The 19,914-nt window shown below is 43.0% G+C and overlaps 1 protein-coding gene across 1 annotated transcript; it reads right to left on the bottom strand.

The window, feature by feature from the left end:
* Positions 1-14,601: 14,601 nt before the first annotated feature.
* On the bottom strand, positions 14,602-18,066 carry LOC124028959 (unconventional myosin-X-like; the record flags this gene model as incomplete). The annotated part of the gene is made up of 3 exons (XM_046340842.1): positions 14,602-14,807; positions 15,573-15,697; positions 17,986-18,066. Coding segments are annotated over 3 exons (412 nt in total), but the record flags the coding sequence as incomplete, so codon positions are not given.
* Positions 18,067-19,914: the final 1,848 nt, after the last annotated feature.

The following is a 19,914-nucleotide window of genomic DNA, read 5'->3' as shown; positions in this document are numbered from 1 at the left end:
TAAACAAAACTACAAGATCAACAAACTACCACTACACGGTCAACAAACTACCACTACAGACAGGGTCAATAAACCACCACTACAGGGTCAATAAACTACCACTACAGGGTCAATAAACAACGACTACAGGGTCAATAAACAACGACTACGGGGTCAATAAACTACCACTACATTACACGGTCAATAAACTACCATTACACGGTCAACAAACTACCACTACCATTACAAGGTCAATAAACTACCATTACAAGGTCAACAAACTACCATTACAAGGTCAACAAACTACCACTACCATTACAAGGTCAATAAACTACCACTACATTAGAGGGTCAATAAACTACCACTACAGGGTCAATAAACTACCCCTACAGGGTCAATAAACTACCCCTACAGGGTCAATAAACTACCACTACAGGGTCAATAAACTACCACTACAGGGTCAATAAGCTACCACTACATTACACGGTCAACGGACTACCACTACAGGGTCAATAAACTACAACTACATTACAGGGTCAATAAACTACCACTACTCAGGGTCAACAAACTACCACTACAGGGTCAATAAACTACCACTACAGGGTCAACAACAAACTACCACTACAGGGTCAACAAACTACCACTACAGGGTCAACAAACTACCACCACATTACAGGGTCAATAAAACTCCGCCACAGGGTCAATAAAACACCAATTACAGGGTCAATAAACTACCACTACATTACACGGTCAATAAACTAAACACTACAGTCAACAAACTACCACTACAGGGTCAACAAAATACCACTACAGGGTCAACAAATACTACTACAGGGTCAACAAAATACCACTACAGGGCCGAATAAACTACCACTACATTACAGGTCAATAAACTACCACTAGATTACAGGGTCAATAAACTAACTACATTACAGGGTCAATAAAACTACCACTACAGGGCCACAAACTACCACTATAGGGTCAATAAACTACCACTACATTACAGTGGTCAATAAACTACCATTACAGGGTCAATAAACTACCACTACATTACAAGGTCAATAAACTACCACTACACTACAAGGTCAACAAACTACCATTACAAGGTCAACAAACTACCACTACAGGGTCAATAAACTACCACTACAGGGTCAATAAACTACCACTACAGGGTCAATAAACAAAATTACAAGATCAACAAACTACCACTACATTACGGTCAACAAACTACCACTACAGACAGGGTCAATAAACCACCACTACAGGGTCAATAAACTACCACATTACAGGGTCAATAAACTACCACTACACTACAGGGTCAATAAACAACCACTACAGGGTCAATAAACTACCACTACATTACAGAGTCAATAAACTTCCATTACAGGGTCAATAAACTACCACTACAGGGTTACACAGGTCAATACACTACCACTACAGGGTCAATAAACTACCACTACAGGGTCAATAAACTACCATTACAGGGTCAATAAACTACCACTACAGGGTCAATAAACTACCACTACAGGGTCAATAAACTACCACTACATTGCAGGGTCAATAAACTACCACTACATTACAGGGTCAATAAACTACCACTACATTACAGGGTCAATAAAACTACCATTACAGGGTCAATAAACTACCATTACAGGGTCAATAAACTACCATTACAGGGTCAATAATACCACTACATTACAGGGTCAATAAACTACCACTACAGGGTCAATAAACTACCACTACAGGGTCAATAAACTACCACTACAGGGTCAATAAACTCACTACAGGGTCAATAAAACTACCACTACATTACAGGGTCAATAAACTACCACTACATTACAGGGTCAATAAACTACCACTACATTACAGGGTCAATAAACTACCACTACATTACATGGTCAACAGACTACCACTACAGGGTCAACAGACTACCACTACAGGGTCAACAAACTACCACTACAGGGTCAATAAACTACCACAACAGGGTCAACAAACTACCACACTACAGGGTCAATAAACTACCACTACATTACAGGGTCAATAAACTACCACTACAGGGTCAATAAACTACCACTACAGGGTCAATAAACTACCACTACAGGGTCAATAAACTACCACTACATTACAGGGTCAATAAACTACCACTACAGGGTCAATAAACTACCACTACAGGGTCAATAAACTACCACTACATTACAGGGTCAATAAACTACCACTACACGGTCAACAAACTACCACTACACTACAAGGTCAATAAACTACCACTACAGGGTCAACAAACTACCACTACAGGGTCAACAAACTACCACTACAGGGTCAATAAACTACCACTACAAGGTCAATAAACTACCACTACAGGGTCAATAAACTACTACAAGGTCAACAAACCACCACTACAGGGTCAACAAAACTACAAGATCAACAAACTACCACTACACGGTCAACAAACTACCACTACAGACAGGGTCAATAAACCACCACTACAGGGTCAATAAACTACCACTACAGGGTCAATAAACTACCACTACAGGGTCAATAAACTACCACTACATTACACGGTCAATAAACTACCATTACACAGTCAACAAACTACCACTACCATTACAAGGTCAATAAACTACCATTACAAGGTCAACAAACTACCATTACAAGGTCAACAAACTACCACTACCATTACAAGGTCAATAAACTACCACTACAGGGTCAATAAACAAAACTACAAGGTCAACAAACTACCACTACACGGTCAACAAACTACCACTACAGACAGGGTCAATAAACCACCACTACAGGTCAATAAACTACCACTACAGGGTCAATAAACTACCACTACAGGGTCAATAAACAACGACCACGGGTCAACAAACTACCACTACAGGGTCAATAAACTACCACTACAGGGTCAACAAACTACCACTACCATTACACAGGGTCAATAAACTACCATTACAAGGTCAACAAACTACCATTACACGGTCAACAAACTACCATTACAGGGTCAACAAACTACCACTACCTACTACAGGGTCAATAAACTACCACTACATTAGAGGGTCAATAAACTACCACCACATTACAGGGTCAATAAACTACCACTACAGGGTCAATAAACTACCACTACAGGGTCAATAAACTACCACTACAGGGTCAATAAAACCACTACAGGGGTCAGCTACCACTACAGGGTCAATAAAACTACCACTGCATGGTCAATAAACTACCACTACATTACAGGGTCAATAAACTAAACTACCACTACAGGGTCAATAAACTACCACTACAGGGTCAATAAACTACCACTACATTACAGGGTCAATAAACTACCACTACAGGGTCAATAAACTACCACTACATTACAGGGTCAATAAACTACCACTACAGGGTCAATAAACTACCACTACACTACAGGGTCAATAAACTACCACTACAGGGTCAATAAACTACCACTACAGGGTCAATAAACTACCACTACAGGGTCAATAAACTACCACTACAGGGTCAATAAACTACCACTACATTACAGGGTCAATAAACTACCACTACACTACAGGGTCAATAAACTACCACTACAGGGTCAATAAACTACCACTACAGGGTCAATAAACTACCACTACAGGGTCAATAAACTACCAAACTACCACTACAGGGTCAATAAACTACCACTACATTACAGGGTCAATAAACTACCACTACAGGGTCAATAAACTACCACTACAGGGTCAATAAACTACCACTACATTACAGGGTCAATAAACTACCACTACAGGGTCAATAAACTACCACTACAGGGTCAATAAACTACCACTACAGGGTCAATAAAACTACCACTACAGGGTCAACAAACTACCACTACAGGGTCAATAAAAAACTACAGGGTCATAAATTACAGGGTCAATAAACTACCACTACATTACAGGGTCAATAAACTACCACTACAGGGTCAATACTACATTACAGGGTCAATAAACTACCACTACATTACAGGGTCAATAAACTACCACTACAGGGTCAATAAACTACCACTACAGGGTCAATAAACTACCACTACAGGGTCAATAAACTACCACTACAGGGTCAATAAACTACCACTACATTACAGGGTCAATAAACTACCACTACAGGGTCAATAAACTACCACTACAGGGTCAACAAACTACCACTACAGGGTCAACAAACTACCACTACAGGGTCAATAAACTACCACTACATTACAGGGTCAATAAACTTTCACTACAGGGTCAATAAACTACCACATTACAGGGTCAATAAACTACCACCACATTACAGGGTCAATAAACTACCACTACAGGGTCAACAAACTACCACTACAGGGTCAATAAACCACCACTACAGGGTCAATAAACCACCACTACAGGGTCAATAAACTACCACTACAGGGTCAATAAACTACCACTACAGGGTCAACAAACTACCACTACAGGGTCAACAAACTACCACTACAGGGTCAACAAACTACCACTACAGGGTCAACAAACTACCACTACAGGGTCAACAAACTACCACTACAGGGTCAACAAACTACCACTACAGGGTCAACAAACTACCACTACAGGGTCAATAAACTACCACTACAGGGTCAATAAACCACCACTACAGGGTCAATAAACTACCACTACAGGGTCAATAAACCACCACTACAGGGTCAAACTAAACTAAACTACCACTACAGGGTCAACAAACTACCACTACAGGGTCAATAAACTACCAGGGTCAATAAACTACCACTACATTACAGGGTCAATAAACTACCACTACATTACATGGTCAATAAACTACCACTACATTACACGGTCAATAAAAACTACGGTCAACAAACTACCACTACAGGGTCAATAAACCACCACTACAGGGTCAATATACTACCACTACAGGGTCAATAAACAACGACTACAGGGTCAATAGGGTCAACAAACTACCACTACATTACAGGGTCAATAAACTACCACTACACGGTCAATAAACTACCACTACATTACAGGTCAATAAACTACCATTACAGGGTCAACAAAACCATTACAAGGTCAACAAACTACCATTACAGGGTCAATAAACTACCACTACCATTACAGGTCAATAAACTACCACTACATTAGAGGGTCAATAAACTACCACTACATTACAGGGTCAATAAACTACCACTACAGGGTCAATAAACTACCCCTACAGGGTCAATAAACTACCACTACAGGGTCAATAAACTACCACTACAGGGTCAATAAGCTACCACTACAGGGTCAATAAACTACCACTACATTACACGGTCAATAAACTACCACTACATTACAGGGTCAATAAACTACAACTACAGGGTCAATAAAGTACCACTACAGGTCAATAAACTACCACTACATTACAGGGTCAACAAACTACCACTACATTACAGGGTCAATAAACTACCACTACATTACAGGGTCAATAAACTACCACTACATTACAGGGTCAATAAACTACCACTACAGGGTCAACAAACTACCACTACATTACAGGGTCAATAAACTACCACTACAGGGTCAATAAACTACCACTACATTACAGGGTCAATAAACTACCACTACAGGGTCAATAAACTTCCACTACAGGGTCAATAAACTACCACTACATTACAGGGTCAATAAACTACCACTACACTACAGGGTCAATAAACTACCACTACAGGGTCAATAAACTACCACTAGGGTCAATAAACTACCACTACAGGGTCAACAAAATACCACTACAGGGTCAACAGGGTCAATAAACTACCACCACATTACAGGGTCAATAAACTACCACTACAGGGTCAATAAACTACCACTACAGGGTCAATAAACTACCACTACATTACAGGGTCAATAAACTACCACTACAGGGTCAATAAACTACCACAGGGTCAATAAACTACCACTACAGGGTCAATAAACTACCACTACATTACAGGGTCAACAAACTACCACTACAGGGTCAACAAACTACCACTACAGGGTCAACAAACTACCACTACAGGGTCAACAAACTACCACTACAGGGTCAATAAACTACCACTACATTACAGGGTCAATAAACTACCACTACAGGGTCAATAAACTACCACTACATTACAGGGTCAATAAACTACCACTACAGGGTCAATAAACTACCACTACAATAAATTACAGGGTCAATAAACTACCACTACAGGGTCAATAAACTACCACTACAGGGTCAATAAACTACCACTACAGGGTCAATAAACTACCACTACATTACAGGGTCAATAAACTACCACTACATTACAGGGTCAATAAACTACCACTACAGGGTCAACAAACTACCACTACAGGGTCAATAAACTACCACTACATTACAGGGTCAATAAACTACCACTACATTACAGGGTCAATAAACTACCACTACATTACAGGGTCAATAAACTACCACTACATTACAGGGTCAATAAACTTCCACTACAGGGTCAATAAACTACCACTACATTAGGGTCAATAAACTACCACTACATTACAGGGTCAATAAACTACCACAGGGTCAATAAACTACCACTACAGGGTCAATAAACTACCACTACAGGGTCAACAAACTACCACTACAGGGTCAACAAACTACCACTACAGGGTCAACAAACTACCACTACAGGGTCAACAAAACTACCACACAGGGTAAACTACCACTACAGGGTCAATAAACTACCACTACAGGGTCAATAAACTACCACTACAGGGTCAATAAACTACCACTACAGGTCAATAAACCACCACTACAGGGTCAATAAACTACCACTACAGGGTCAATAAACTACCACTACAGGGTCAATAAACTACCACTACAGGGTCAATAAACTACCACTACAGGGTCAACAAACTACCACTACAGGGTCAATAAACTACCACTACAGGGTCAATAAACTACCACTACATTACAGGGTCAATAAACTACCACTACAGGGTCAATAAACTACCACTACATTACAGGGTCAATAAACTACCACTACATTACAGGGTCAATAAACTACCACTACAGGGTCAATAAACTACCACTACATTACAGGGTCAATAAACTACCACTACAGGGTCAATAAACTACCACTACAGGGTCAATAAACTACCACTACAGGGTCAATAAACTACCACTACAGGGTCAATAAACTACCACTACAGGGTCAATAAACTACCACTACAGGGTCAATAAACTACCACTACACTACAGGGTCAATAAACTACCACTACAGGGTCAATAAACTACCACTACAGGGTCAATAAATACCACTACAGGGTCAATAAACTACCACTACAGGGTCAATAAACTACCACTACAGGTCAATAAACTACCACTACAGGGTCAATTACCACAGGGTCAATAAACTACCACTACAGGGTCAATAAACTACCACTACAGGGTCAATAAACTACCACTACAGGGTCAACAAACTACCACTACATTACAGGGTCAATAAACTACCACTACAGGGTCAATAAACTACCACTACAGGGTCAATAAACTACCACTACAGGGTCAATAAACTACCACTACATTACACGGTCAATAAACTACCACTACAGGGTCAATACACAGGGTCAATAAACTACCACTACAGGGTCAACAAACTACCACTACAGGGTCAACAAACTACCACTACAGGGTCAACAAACTACCACTACAGGGTCAACAAACTACCACTACAGGGTCAACAAACTACCACTACAGGGTCAATAAACTACCACATTACAGGGTCAATAAACTACCACTACAGGGTCAATAAACTACCACTACAGGGTCAATAAACTACCACCACATTACAGGGTCAATAAACTACCACCACATTACAGGGTCAATAAACTTCCACTACAGGGTCAATAAACTACCACTACAGGGTCAACAAACTACCACTACAGGGTCAACAAACTACCACTACAGGGTCAACAAACTACCACTACAGGGTCAACAAACTACCACTACAGGGTCAACAAACTACCACTACAGGGTCAATAAACTACCACTACAGGGTCAACAAACTACCACTACATTACATGGTCAATAAACTACCATTACAGGGTCAATAAACTACCACTACATTACAGGGTCAATAAACTACCACTACAGGGTCAATAAACTACCACTACATTACAGGGTCAATAAACTACTACTACAGGGTCAATAAACTACCACTACATTACAGGGTCAATAAACTACCATTACAGGGTCAATAAACTACCACTACAGGGTCAATAAACTACCACTACAGGGTCAATAAACTACCACTACATTACAGAGTCAATAAACTACCATTACAGGGTCAATAAACTACCACTACAGGGTCAATAAACTACCACTACAGGGTCAATAAACTACCACTACAGGGTCAATAAACTACCACTACATTACACGGTCAAACTAAACTACATTACACGGTCAATAAACTACCACTACAGGGTCAATAAACTACCACTACAGGGTCAATAAACTACCACTACATTACAGGGTCAATAAACTACCATTACAGGGTCAATAAACTACCACCACAGGGTCAATAAACAAAACTACAAGGTCAATAAACTACCACTACAGGGTCAATACTACAGGGTCAATAAACTACCACTACATTACACGGTCAATAAACTACCATTACACGGTCAACAAACTACCACTACCATTACAAGGTCAATAAACTACCATTACAAGGTCAACAAACTACCACTACAGGGTCAATAAACTACCACTACAGGGTCAATAAACTACCACTACAGGGTCAATAAACTACCACTACATTACAGGGTCAACAAACTACCACTACATTACAGGGTCAATAAACTACCACTACAAGGTCAATAAACTACCACTACAGGGTCAATAAACTACCACTACAGGGTCAATAAACTACCACTACAGGGTCAACAAACTACCACTACATTACACGGTCAACAAACTACCACTACATTACAGGGTCAATAAACTACCACTACATTACAGGGTCAACAAACTACCACTACAGGGTCAACAAACTACCACTACAGGGTCAACAAACTACCATTACATTACAGAGTCAATAAACTACCACTACACTACAGGGTCAATAAACTACCATTACAGGGTCAACAAACTACCACTACACTACAGGGCCAATAAACTACCACTAGAGGGTCAACAAACTACCACTACACTACAGGGTCAATAAACTACCACTACACTACAGGGTCAATAAACTACCACTACACTACAGGGTCAATAAACTACCACTAAACTACAGGGTCAATAAACTACCATTACAGGGTCAACAAACTACCACTACACTACAGGGTCAATAAACTACCACTACCATTACCATTACACGGTCAATAAACTACCATTACACGGTCAACAAACTACCACTACCATTACAAGGTCAATAAACTACCATTACAAGGTCAATAAACTACCATTACAAGGTCAACAAACTACCACTACATTAGAGGGTCAATAAACTACCACTACAGGGTCAATAAACTACCACTACAGGGTCAATAAACTACCACTACAGGGTCAATAAACTACCACTACAGGGTCAATAAACTACCACTACATTACACGGTCAACAGACTACCACTACATTACACGGTCAACAGACTACCACTACATTACAGGGTCAATAAACTACCACTACAGGGTCAATAAACTACCACTACATTACAGCGTCAATAAACTACCACTACATTACAGGGTCAACAAACTACCACTACACTACAGGGTCAATAAACTACCACTACACTACAGGGTCAATAAACTACCACTACACTACAGGGTCAATAAACTACCACTACACTACAGGGTCAATAAACTACCACTACACTACAGGGTCAACAAACTACCACTACAGGGTCAACAAACTACCACTACAGGGCCAATAAACTACCACTAGAGGGTCAACAAACTACCACTATACTACAGGGTCAATAAACTACCACTACACTACAGGGTCAATAAACTACCATTACAGGGTCAACAAACTACCACTACACTACAGGGTCAATAAACTACCACTACAGGGTCAATAAACTACCACTACAGGGTCAATAAACTACCACTACACTACACGGTCAATAAACAAAACTACAAGGTCAATAAACTACCACTACAGGGTCAATAAACTACCACTACAGGGTCAATAAACTACCACTACATTACACGGTCAACAAACTACAACTACCATTACAAGGTCAACAAACTACCACTACCATTACAAGGTCAATAAACTACCACTACAAGGTCAATAAACTACCACTACAGGGTCAACAAACTACCACTACAGGGTCAATAAACTACCACTACAAGGTCAATAAACTACCACTACAGGGTCAACAAACTACCACTACAGGGTCAACAAACTACCACTACAGGGTCAACAAACTACCACTACAGGGTCAATAAACTACCACTACATTACAGGGTCAATAAACTACCACTACATTACAGGGTCAATAAACTACCACTACATTACAGGGTCAATAAACTACCACTACATTACAGGGTCAACAAACTACCACTACAGGGTCAACAAACTACCACTACAGGGTCAACAAACTACCACTACAGGGTCAACAAACTACCACTACAGGGTCAATAAACTACCACTACAGGGTCAACAAACTACCACTACAGGGTCAATAAACTGCCACTACAGGGTCAATAAACTGCCACTACAGGGCCAATAAACTACCACTACAGGGTCACAAAATACCACTACAGGGTCAATAAACTACCACTACAGGGTCAATAAACTACCACTACACTACAGGGTCAATAAACTACCACTACAGGGTCAACAAACTACCACTACACTACAGGGTCAATAAACTACCACTACATTACACGGTCAACAAACTACCACTACATTACACGGTCAACAAACTACCATTACACTACAGGGTCAACAAACTACCACTACACTACAGGGTCAATAAACTACCACTACAGGGTCAACAAACTACCACTACACTACAGGGTCAATAAACTACCACTACATTACACGGTCAACAAACTACCACTACATTACACGGTCAACAAACTACCATTACACTACAGGGTCAACAAACTACCACTACACTACAGGGTCAATAAACTACCACTACAGGGTCAACAAACTACCACTACACTACAGGGTCAATAAACTACCACTACATTACACGGTCAACAAACTACCACTACATTACACGGTCAACAAACTACCATTACACTACAGGGTCAACAAACTACCACTACACTACAGGGTCAATAAACTACCACTACAGGGTCAACAAACTACCACTACAGGGTCAACAAACTACCACTACACTACAGGGTCAATAAACTACCACTACAGGGTCAACAAACTACCACTACAGGGTCAATAAACTACCACTACACTACAGGGTCAATAAACTACCACTACACTACAGGGTCAATAAACTACCACTACATTACACGGTCAACAAACTACCACTACATTTCAAAGGGATTTATTGGCATGGGAAACATACGTTAACTAGGTAATAAACAAAAGCAAAATAAACAACACAAATTAACAGTAAACATATTACACTCATAAAAGTTCCAAAAGAATAAAATATTTCAAATGTCATATTAAGTTAATTGTTAAAGTACAAAAGGTAAAATTAACATAAATATGGGGTTGTATTTACAATGGTGTTTGTTCTTCACTGGTTGCCCTTTTCTTGTGGCAAAGCTGTGAATGATCTGAGAGACAAGGCAAGAAGGGCCTCCTATGCCATCAAAAGGAACATAAAATTCAACATACCAATTAGGATCTGGCTAAAAATACTTGAATCAGTCATAGAACCCATTGCCCTTTATGGTTGTGAGGTCTGGGGTCCGCTCACCAACCAAGACTTCACAAAATGTGAAAAACTACAGATTGAGACACTGCATGCAGAATTCTACAAAAAATATCCTCTGTGTACAACGTAGAACACCAAATAATGCAAAGCAAAATTATGCCTAAATCCAGGAAAGAGCCGTTAAATTCTACAACCACCTAAAAGGAAGCGATTCCCAAACCTTCCATAACAAAGCCATCACCTACAGAGAGATGAACCTGGAGAAGAGTCCCCTAAGCAAGCTGGTCCTGGGGCTCTGTTCACAAACACACCCCGCAGAGCCCCAGCACAGCAACACAATTAGACCCAACCAAATCATGAGAAAACAAAAAAGGTAATTACTTGACACATTGGAAAGAATTAACAAAAAAAACAGAGCAAACTAGAATGGTATTTGGCCCTAAACAGAGAGTACACAGCGGCAGAATACCTGACCACTGTGACTGACCCAAACTTAAGGAAAGCTTTGACTATGTACAGACTCAGTTAGCATAGCCTTGCTATTGAGAAAGGCCGTCGTAGACAGACATGGCCCTCAAGACAAGACAGGCTATGTGCTCACTGCCCACAAAATGAGGTGGAATCTGAGCTGCACTTCCAAACCTCCTGTCCAACGTATGACCATAGAGACACATATTTCCCTCAGATTAGACCTGGTCGTGCTACACGTATTTTATTCACCCACCACCATTCTACACCTCATCTGGGGCGGCAGGGTAGCCTAGTGGTTAGAGCGTAGAGGCGGCAGGGTAGCCTAGTGGTTAGAGCGTAGAGGCGGCAGGGTAGCCTAGTGGTTAGAGCGTAGAGGCGGCAGGGTAGCCTAGTGGTTAGAGCGTAGAGGCGGCAGGGTAGCCTAGTGGTTAGAGCGTAGAGGCGGCAGGGTAGCCTAGTGGTTAGAGCGTAGAGGCGGCAGGGTAGCCTAGTGGTTAGAGCGTTGGACTAGGAACCAGCAGGTAGCCTAGTGGTTAGAGCGTAGAGGCGGCAGGGTAGCCTAGTGGTTAGAGCGTTGGACTAGGAACCAGCAGGTAGCCTAGTGGTTAGAGCGTAGGACTAGGAACCAGCAGGTAGCCTAGTGGTTAGAGCGTAGGACTAGGAACCAGCAGGTAGCCTAGTGGTTAGAGCGTAGGACTAGGAACCAGCAGGTAGCCTAGTGGTTAGAGCGTAGAGGCGGCAGGGTAGCCTAGTGGTTAGAGCGTTGGACTAGGAACCAGCAGGTAGCCTAGTGGTTAGAGCGTAGGACTAGGAACCAGCAGGTAGCCTAGTGGTTAGAGCGTAGGACTAGGAACCAGCAGGTAGCCTAGTGGTTAGAGCGTAGAGGCGGCAGGGTAGCCTAGTGGTTAGAGCGTAGAGGCGGCAGGGTAGCCTAGTGGTTAGAGCGTAGAGGCGGCAGGGTAGCCTAGTGGTTAGAGCGTAGAGGCGGCAGGGTAGCCTAGTGGTTAGAGTGTAGAGGCGGCAGGGTAGCCTAGTGGTTAGAGTGTAGAGGCGGCAGGGTAGCCTAGTGGTTAGAGCGTAGAGGCGGCAGGGTAGCCTAGTGGTTAGAGCGTAGAGGCGGCAGGGTAGCCTAGTGGTTAGAGCGTAGAGGCGGCAGGGTAGCCTAGTGGTTAGAGCGTAGAGGCGGCAGGGTAGCCTAGTGGTTAGAGCGTAGGGGCGGCAGGGTAGCCTAGTGGTTAGAGCGTAGGGGCGGCAGGGTAGCCTAGTGGTTAGAGCGTTGGACTAGGAACCAGCAGGTAGCCTAGTGGTTAGAGCGTAGGACTAGGAACCAGCAGGTAGCCTAGTGGTTAGAGTGTTGGACTAGGAACCAGCAGGTAGCCTAGTGGTTAGAGTGGACTAGTAACCAGCTGGTAGCCTAGTGGTTAGAGCGTTGGACTAGTAACTGGAAGGTTACAAGTTCAAATCCCCGAGGTGACAAGGCACAAATATGTCATTCTGCCCCTGAACAGGCAGTTCTATTGAAAATAAGAATTTGTTCTTAACTGACCTGACTAGTTAAATAAAGGTTAAATAAAGTAAAAATCACTCTGGGGGTTCTACACACACAGACCACCAGTCATGTCCTCTAATCCACATATTGACTCTCTGCCTGGCCTTTACCCCTGTGGTCAGTCATATGGTCTCTTTCACCACTGATGTCCTACTCCCTATTACAGTGTCACAGATCAAACACTGAGTTAGAGGTGTCCTGCACCCTATTCCAGTGTGTCATGGATCAAACACTGAGTTAGAGGTGTCCTGCACCCTATTCCAGTGTGTCATGGATCAAACACTGAGTTAGAGGTGTCCTGCACCCTATTCCAGTGTGTCATGGATCAAACACTGAGTTAGAGGTGTCCTGCACCCTATTCCAGTGTGTCATAGATCAAACACTAAGTTAGAGGTGTCCTGCATCAATAAGTAAAATACCCAGACAGATACCCATGGCGTCAGACAGATACCCATGGCGTCAGACAGATACCCATGGCGTCAGACAGATACCCATGGCGTCAGACAGATACCCATGGCGCCAGACAGATACCCAATACGTGGCTGATGAGGAAGGCTTGTAAAGATGAAGTAAAGATGAAGCCCTATGTCAGGAAGAGAAGACCTGATATTTCATCTGATCCTGTCCCAGCTGTGGGTTTGTTGTTATCCTGAAGCTGATGCTCCTTCAGTCCCTGCTCTTATAATCTATAAAAATATTAAAAATATATGCCATTTAGCAGACGCTTTTATCCAAAGCGACTTACAGTCATGTGTGCATACATTCCACGTATGGGTGGTCCCCTATAACATGTAACTCTACCCTGTTCAACCCTGTAAACCCCTGGGTCACAGGACATGCAGCAGAGTATGCCGTGTAAGAGTGTGATGTCAGAGCCACAGGACCAGCGCACCTTAGTCTTCCCCAGCTGCCAGTCTATCTTGGCGGGGTCGTATGACATCAGCAGCTCTGTGCACCTCCCTCTCTGGTCGTCTGTTGGATGCCTGTCTTTCAGGATAATCTTGTACCTGCACAGGGAACAGAGACGCACACAGGTCAGACACGGATCCGACACAGATGCAACGGGTCAGACACAGATCCAACGGGTCAGACACAGATCCAACGGGTCAGACACAGATCCAACGGGTCAGACACAGATCCAACGGGTCAGACACAGATCCAACGGGCCAGACAAATCAAACATGTCGAAGGAGCACAACATGACATGACACCCAGACAGTTGACAGCAGCACAATAGGAAATCAACACGAGCTCAATGACCCAGGTGAGCACTGAGTCCGCATCTTCTGCTTTTTTGTAAGTGGGCAGCCATGCCATTGACCCAGATCACAGAGTATATCCCCGGTGTTCATCGACACCCAGCAGGTGATTCTACACCCAGCAGGTGATTCTACACCCAGCAGGTGATTCTACACCCAGCAGGTGATTCTACACCCAGCAGGTGATCGACACCCAGCAGGTGATCGACACCCAACAGGTGATTCTACACCCAGCAGGTGATTCTACACCCAGCAGGTGATTCTACACCCAGCAGGTGATTCTACACCCAGCAGGTGATTCTACACCCAGCAGGTGATCGACACCCAGCAGGTGATTCTACACCCAGCAGGTGATTCTACACCCAGCAGGTGATTCTACACCCAGCAGGTGATTCTACACCCAGCAGGTGATTCTACACCCAGCAGGTGATTCTACACCCAGCAGGTGATCTACCGTGCACGGGAGACGGTGATGTTAGTCCCTGTAAAAAGACCATAGTAAATTTTTCTCACCTGCTGTGGAAGTCATTAAAAGTCCTGCGGACAGGGAAACCAGCTCTGCGGATCTTCACGGTCTCCAACATCCCAGAATACCTCAGCTGGTTCAGGACCACTTCTGGGTCAAACATGTTGGCGTTCTGAGAAGTACAAAACACACTGAATTACTTTTCAACTCTAACTCTGTGAGAATACAAAAACAGCAGCCGTCGTACGACTGCACAGAAGTATAGTTAACAGTACAGGAGGCAACACACAGTACTGTGCTCGTCTTACAGGAGGCAACACACAGTACTGCGCTCGTCTTACAGGAGGCAACACACAGTACTGTGCTCGTCTTACAGGAGGCAACACACAGTACTGTGCTCGTCTTACAGGAGGCAACACACAGTACTGTGCTCGTCTTACAGGAGGCAACACACAGTACTGTGCTCGTCTTACAGGAGGGGACAGTACTATGCTCGTCTTACAGGAGGGGACAGTACTATGCTCATCTTAGAGGAGGGCCCACAACAGTACTATGCTCGTCTTACAGGAGGGCCCACAACAGTCCTGTGCTCGTCTTACAGGAGGGCCCACAACAGTCCTGTGCTCGTCTTACAGGAGGGCCCACAACAGTACTATGCTCGTCTTACAGGAGGGAACAGTACTATGCTCGTCTTACAGGAGGGGACACAACAGTCCTGTGCTCGTTTTACAGGAGGGAACAGTACTATGCTCGTCTTACAGGAGGGACCAGTCCTGTGCTCGTCTTACAGGAGGGACCAGTACTATGCTCGTCTTACAGGAGGGACCAGTACTATGCTCGTCTTACAGGAGGGAACAGTACTATGCTCGTCTTACAGGAGGGAACAGTACTATGCTCGTCTTACAGGAGGGGCGATAGAAGGTGTTTAGGAACTAGAATTCTGTTACATGTCCTTAACCCACAGGATCGTTTCAGTCCAGTATAAATCAACTATATTGTTCTCAGCTGGTCTGTTCTGACTGTCTCAGTGCTGCTTATCACACTGCACAATCACTTAACTCTGATTCACATCTCAGCTGGTCTGTTCTGACTGTCTCAGTGCTGCTTATCACACTGCACAATCACTTAACTCTGATTCACATCTCAGCTGGTCTGTTCTGACTGCCTCAGTGCTGCTTATCACACTGCACAATCACTTAACTCTGATTCACATCTCACTGGCTGTGTGTGTGTGTGTGTGGTACCCTACCATCAGGCATGTTATCAACCTGATGTTCAGGAGTGTCAGGACTTGAATGTTCAACAAACGAAGTCCCTGTGATACAGCTAAGCCCCCCAGAGACAACAGCATTCCCTTGTCAGCCGGGACGAGGCAGCAGACGACGACTATTAAAACTTTGAATAGCAGCTAGATATGGAATTTCTGGGATCTGCCTGCCTCTGTACACAGTAACAGACTAGTTCACATTCAGTAGCTGGTGGTTGGGGTGAATACTGAATGACCCACCTTGTCCACGTTGGGGGTGAATACTGAATGACCCACCTTGTCCACGTTGGGGGTGAATACTGAATGACCCACCTTGTCCATGTTGGGGGTGAATACTGAATGACCCTCCTTGTCCATGTTGGGGTGAATACTGAATGACCCACCTTGTCCATGTTGGGGGTGAATACTGAATGACCCACCTTGTCCACGTTGGGGGTGAATACTGAATGACCCACCTTGTCCATGTTGGGGGTGAATACTGAATGACCCACCTTGTCCACGTTGGGGGTGAATACTGAATGACCCACCTTGTCCATGTTGGGGTGATTTTTTAAAATAATGTTTTTATTTTTATTTATTTTACTAGGCAAGTCAGTTAAGAACAAATTCTTATTTTCAATGACGGCCTAGGAACAGTGGGTTAACTGCCTGAATACTGAATGACCCACCTTGTCCATGTTGGGGTGAGTACTGAATGACCCACCTTGTCCATGTTGGGGTGAACACTGAATGACCCACCTTGTCCATGTTGGGGTGAACACTGAATGACCCACCTTGTCCATGTTGTGGTGAGTACTGAATGACCCACCTTGTCCATGTTGTGGTGAGTACTGAATGACCCACCTTGTCCATGTTGTGGTGAGTACTGAATGACCCACCTTGTCCATGTTGTGGTGAGTACTGAATGACCCACCTTGTCCATGTTGTGGTGAGTACTGAATGACCCACCTTGTCCATGTTGTGGTGAGTACTAAATGACCCACCTTGTCCATGTTGTGGTGAGTACTGAATGACCCACCTTGTCCATGTTGTGGTGAGTACTGAATGACCCACCTTGTCCATGTTGTGGTGAGTACTGAATGACCCACCTTGTCCATGTTGTGGTGAGTACTGAATGACCCACCTTGTCCATGTTGTGGTGAGTACTGAATGACCCACCTTGTCCATGTTGTGGTGAGTACTAAATGACCCACCTTGTTCATGTTGGGTTTGATGCAGCGCACAAAGAAAGGGTTGGAGGCACTCAGAGTGTTCATCAAGGAATGGAGAGAGTCCTGCAGAAACACAACAACACATCTAGATACGGAATCAAAAACACAACACATCTAGATACAGGATCAGAAACACATCTAGATATGGGATCAGAAACACAACAACACATCTAGATACGGAATCAAAAACACAACAACACATCTAGATACAGGATCAGAAACACATCTAGATACGGGATCAGAAACACAACAACACATCTAGATACGGGATCAGAAACACATCTAGATATGGGATCAGAAACACATCTAGATACGGGATCAGAAACACATCTAGATACAGGATCAGAAACACAACAACACATCTAGATACGGGATCAGAAACACAACTAGATACGGGATCAGAAACACAACAACACATCTAGATACGGGATCAGAAACACATCTAGATATGGGATCAGAAACACATCTAGATATGGGATCAGAAACACATCTAGATATGGGATCAGAAACACATCTAGATATGGGATCAGAAACACATCTAGATACAGGATCAGAAACACATCTAGATACAGGATCAGAAACACAACAACACATCTAGATACGGGATCAGAAACACATCTAGATACGGGATCAGAAACACATCTAGATACAGGATCAGAAACACATCTAGATACAGGATCAGAAACACAACAACACATCTAGATACGGGATCAGAAACACAACAACACATCTAGATACGGGATCAGAAACACATCTAGATACGGGATCAGAAACACATCTAGATACGGGATCAGAAACACATCTAGATACGGGATCAGAAACACATCTAGATACGGGATCAGAAACACAACAACACATCTAGATACGGAATCAAAAACACAACAACACATCTAGATACAGGATCAAAAACACAACAACACATCTAGATACAGGATCAGAAACACATCTAGATACAGGATCAGAAACACATCTAGATACGGGATCAGAAACACAACAACACATCTAGATACGGGATCAGAAACACAACAACACATCTAGATACGGGATCAGAAACACATCTAGATATGGGATCAGAAACACATCTAGATACGGGATCAGAAACACATCTAGATACGGGATCAGAAACACATCTAGATACGGGATCAGAAACACAACAACACATCTAGATACGGGATCAGAAACACAACAACACATCTAGATACGGGATCAGAAACAACAACACATCTAGATACGGGATCAGAAACACAACAACACATCTAGATACGGGATCAGAAACACATCTAGATACGGGATCAGAAACACATCTAGATACAGGATCAGAAACACATCTAGATACAGGATCAGAAACACATCTAGATACAGGATCAGAAACACAACAACACATCTAGATACGGGATCAGAAACACATCTAGATACGGGATCAGAAACACATCTAGATACGGGATCAGAAACACATCTAGATACGGGATCAGAAAACACATCTAGAACAGGACAGAAACACATCTAGATACGGGATCAGAAACACAACAACACATCTAGATACGGAATCAAAAACACAACAACACATCTAGATACAGGATCAAAAACACAACAACACATCTAGATACAGGATCAGAAACACATCTAGATACAGGATCAGAAACACATCTAGATACGGGATCAGAAACACAACAACACATCTAGATACGGGATCAGAAACACAACAACACATCTAGATACGGGATCAGAAACACATCTAGATATGGGATCAGAAACACATCTAGATACGGGATCAGAAACACATCTAGATACGGGATCAGAAACACATCTAGATACGGGATCAGAAACACAACAACACATCTAGATACGGGATCAGAAACACAACAACACATCTAGATACGGGATCAGAAACAACAACACATCTAGATACGG

The sequence above is a fragment of the Oncorhynchus gorbuscha genome, unplaced genomic scaffold, assembly GCF_021184085.1.
Source record: "Oncorhynchus gorbuscha isolate QuinsamMale2020 ecotype Even-year unplaced genomic scaffold, OgorEven_v1.0 Un_scaffold_5119, whole genome shotgun sequence".
In the NCBI taxonomy this organism is placed as follows: Eukaryota; Metazoa; Chordata; class Actinopteri; order Salmoniformes; family Salmonidae; genus Oncorhynchus; species Oncorhynchus gorbuscha.
Note: the sequence above shows the minus strand (reverse complement) of the source record. Positions and strands in the feature narration are given on the sequence as shown.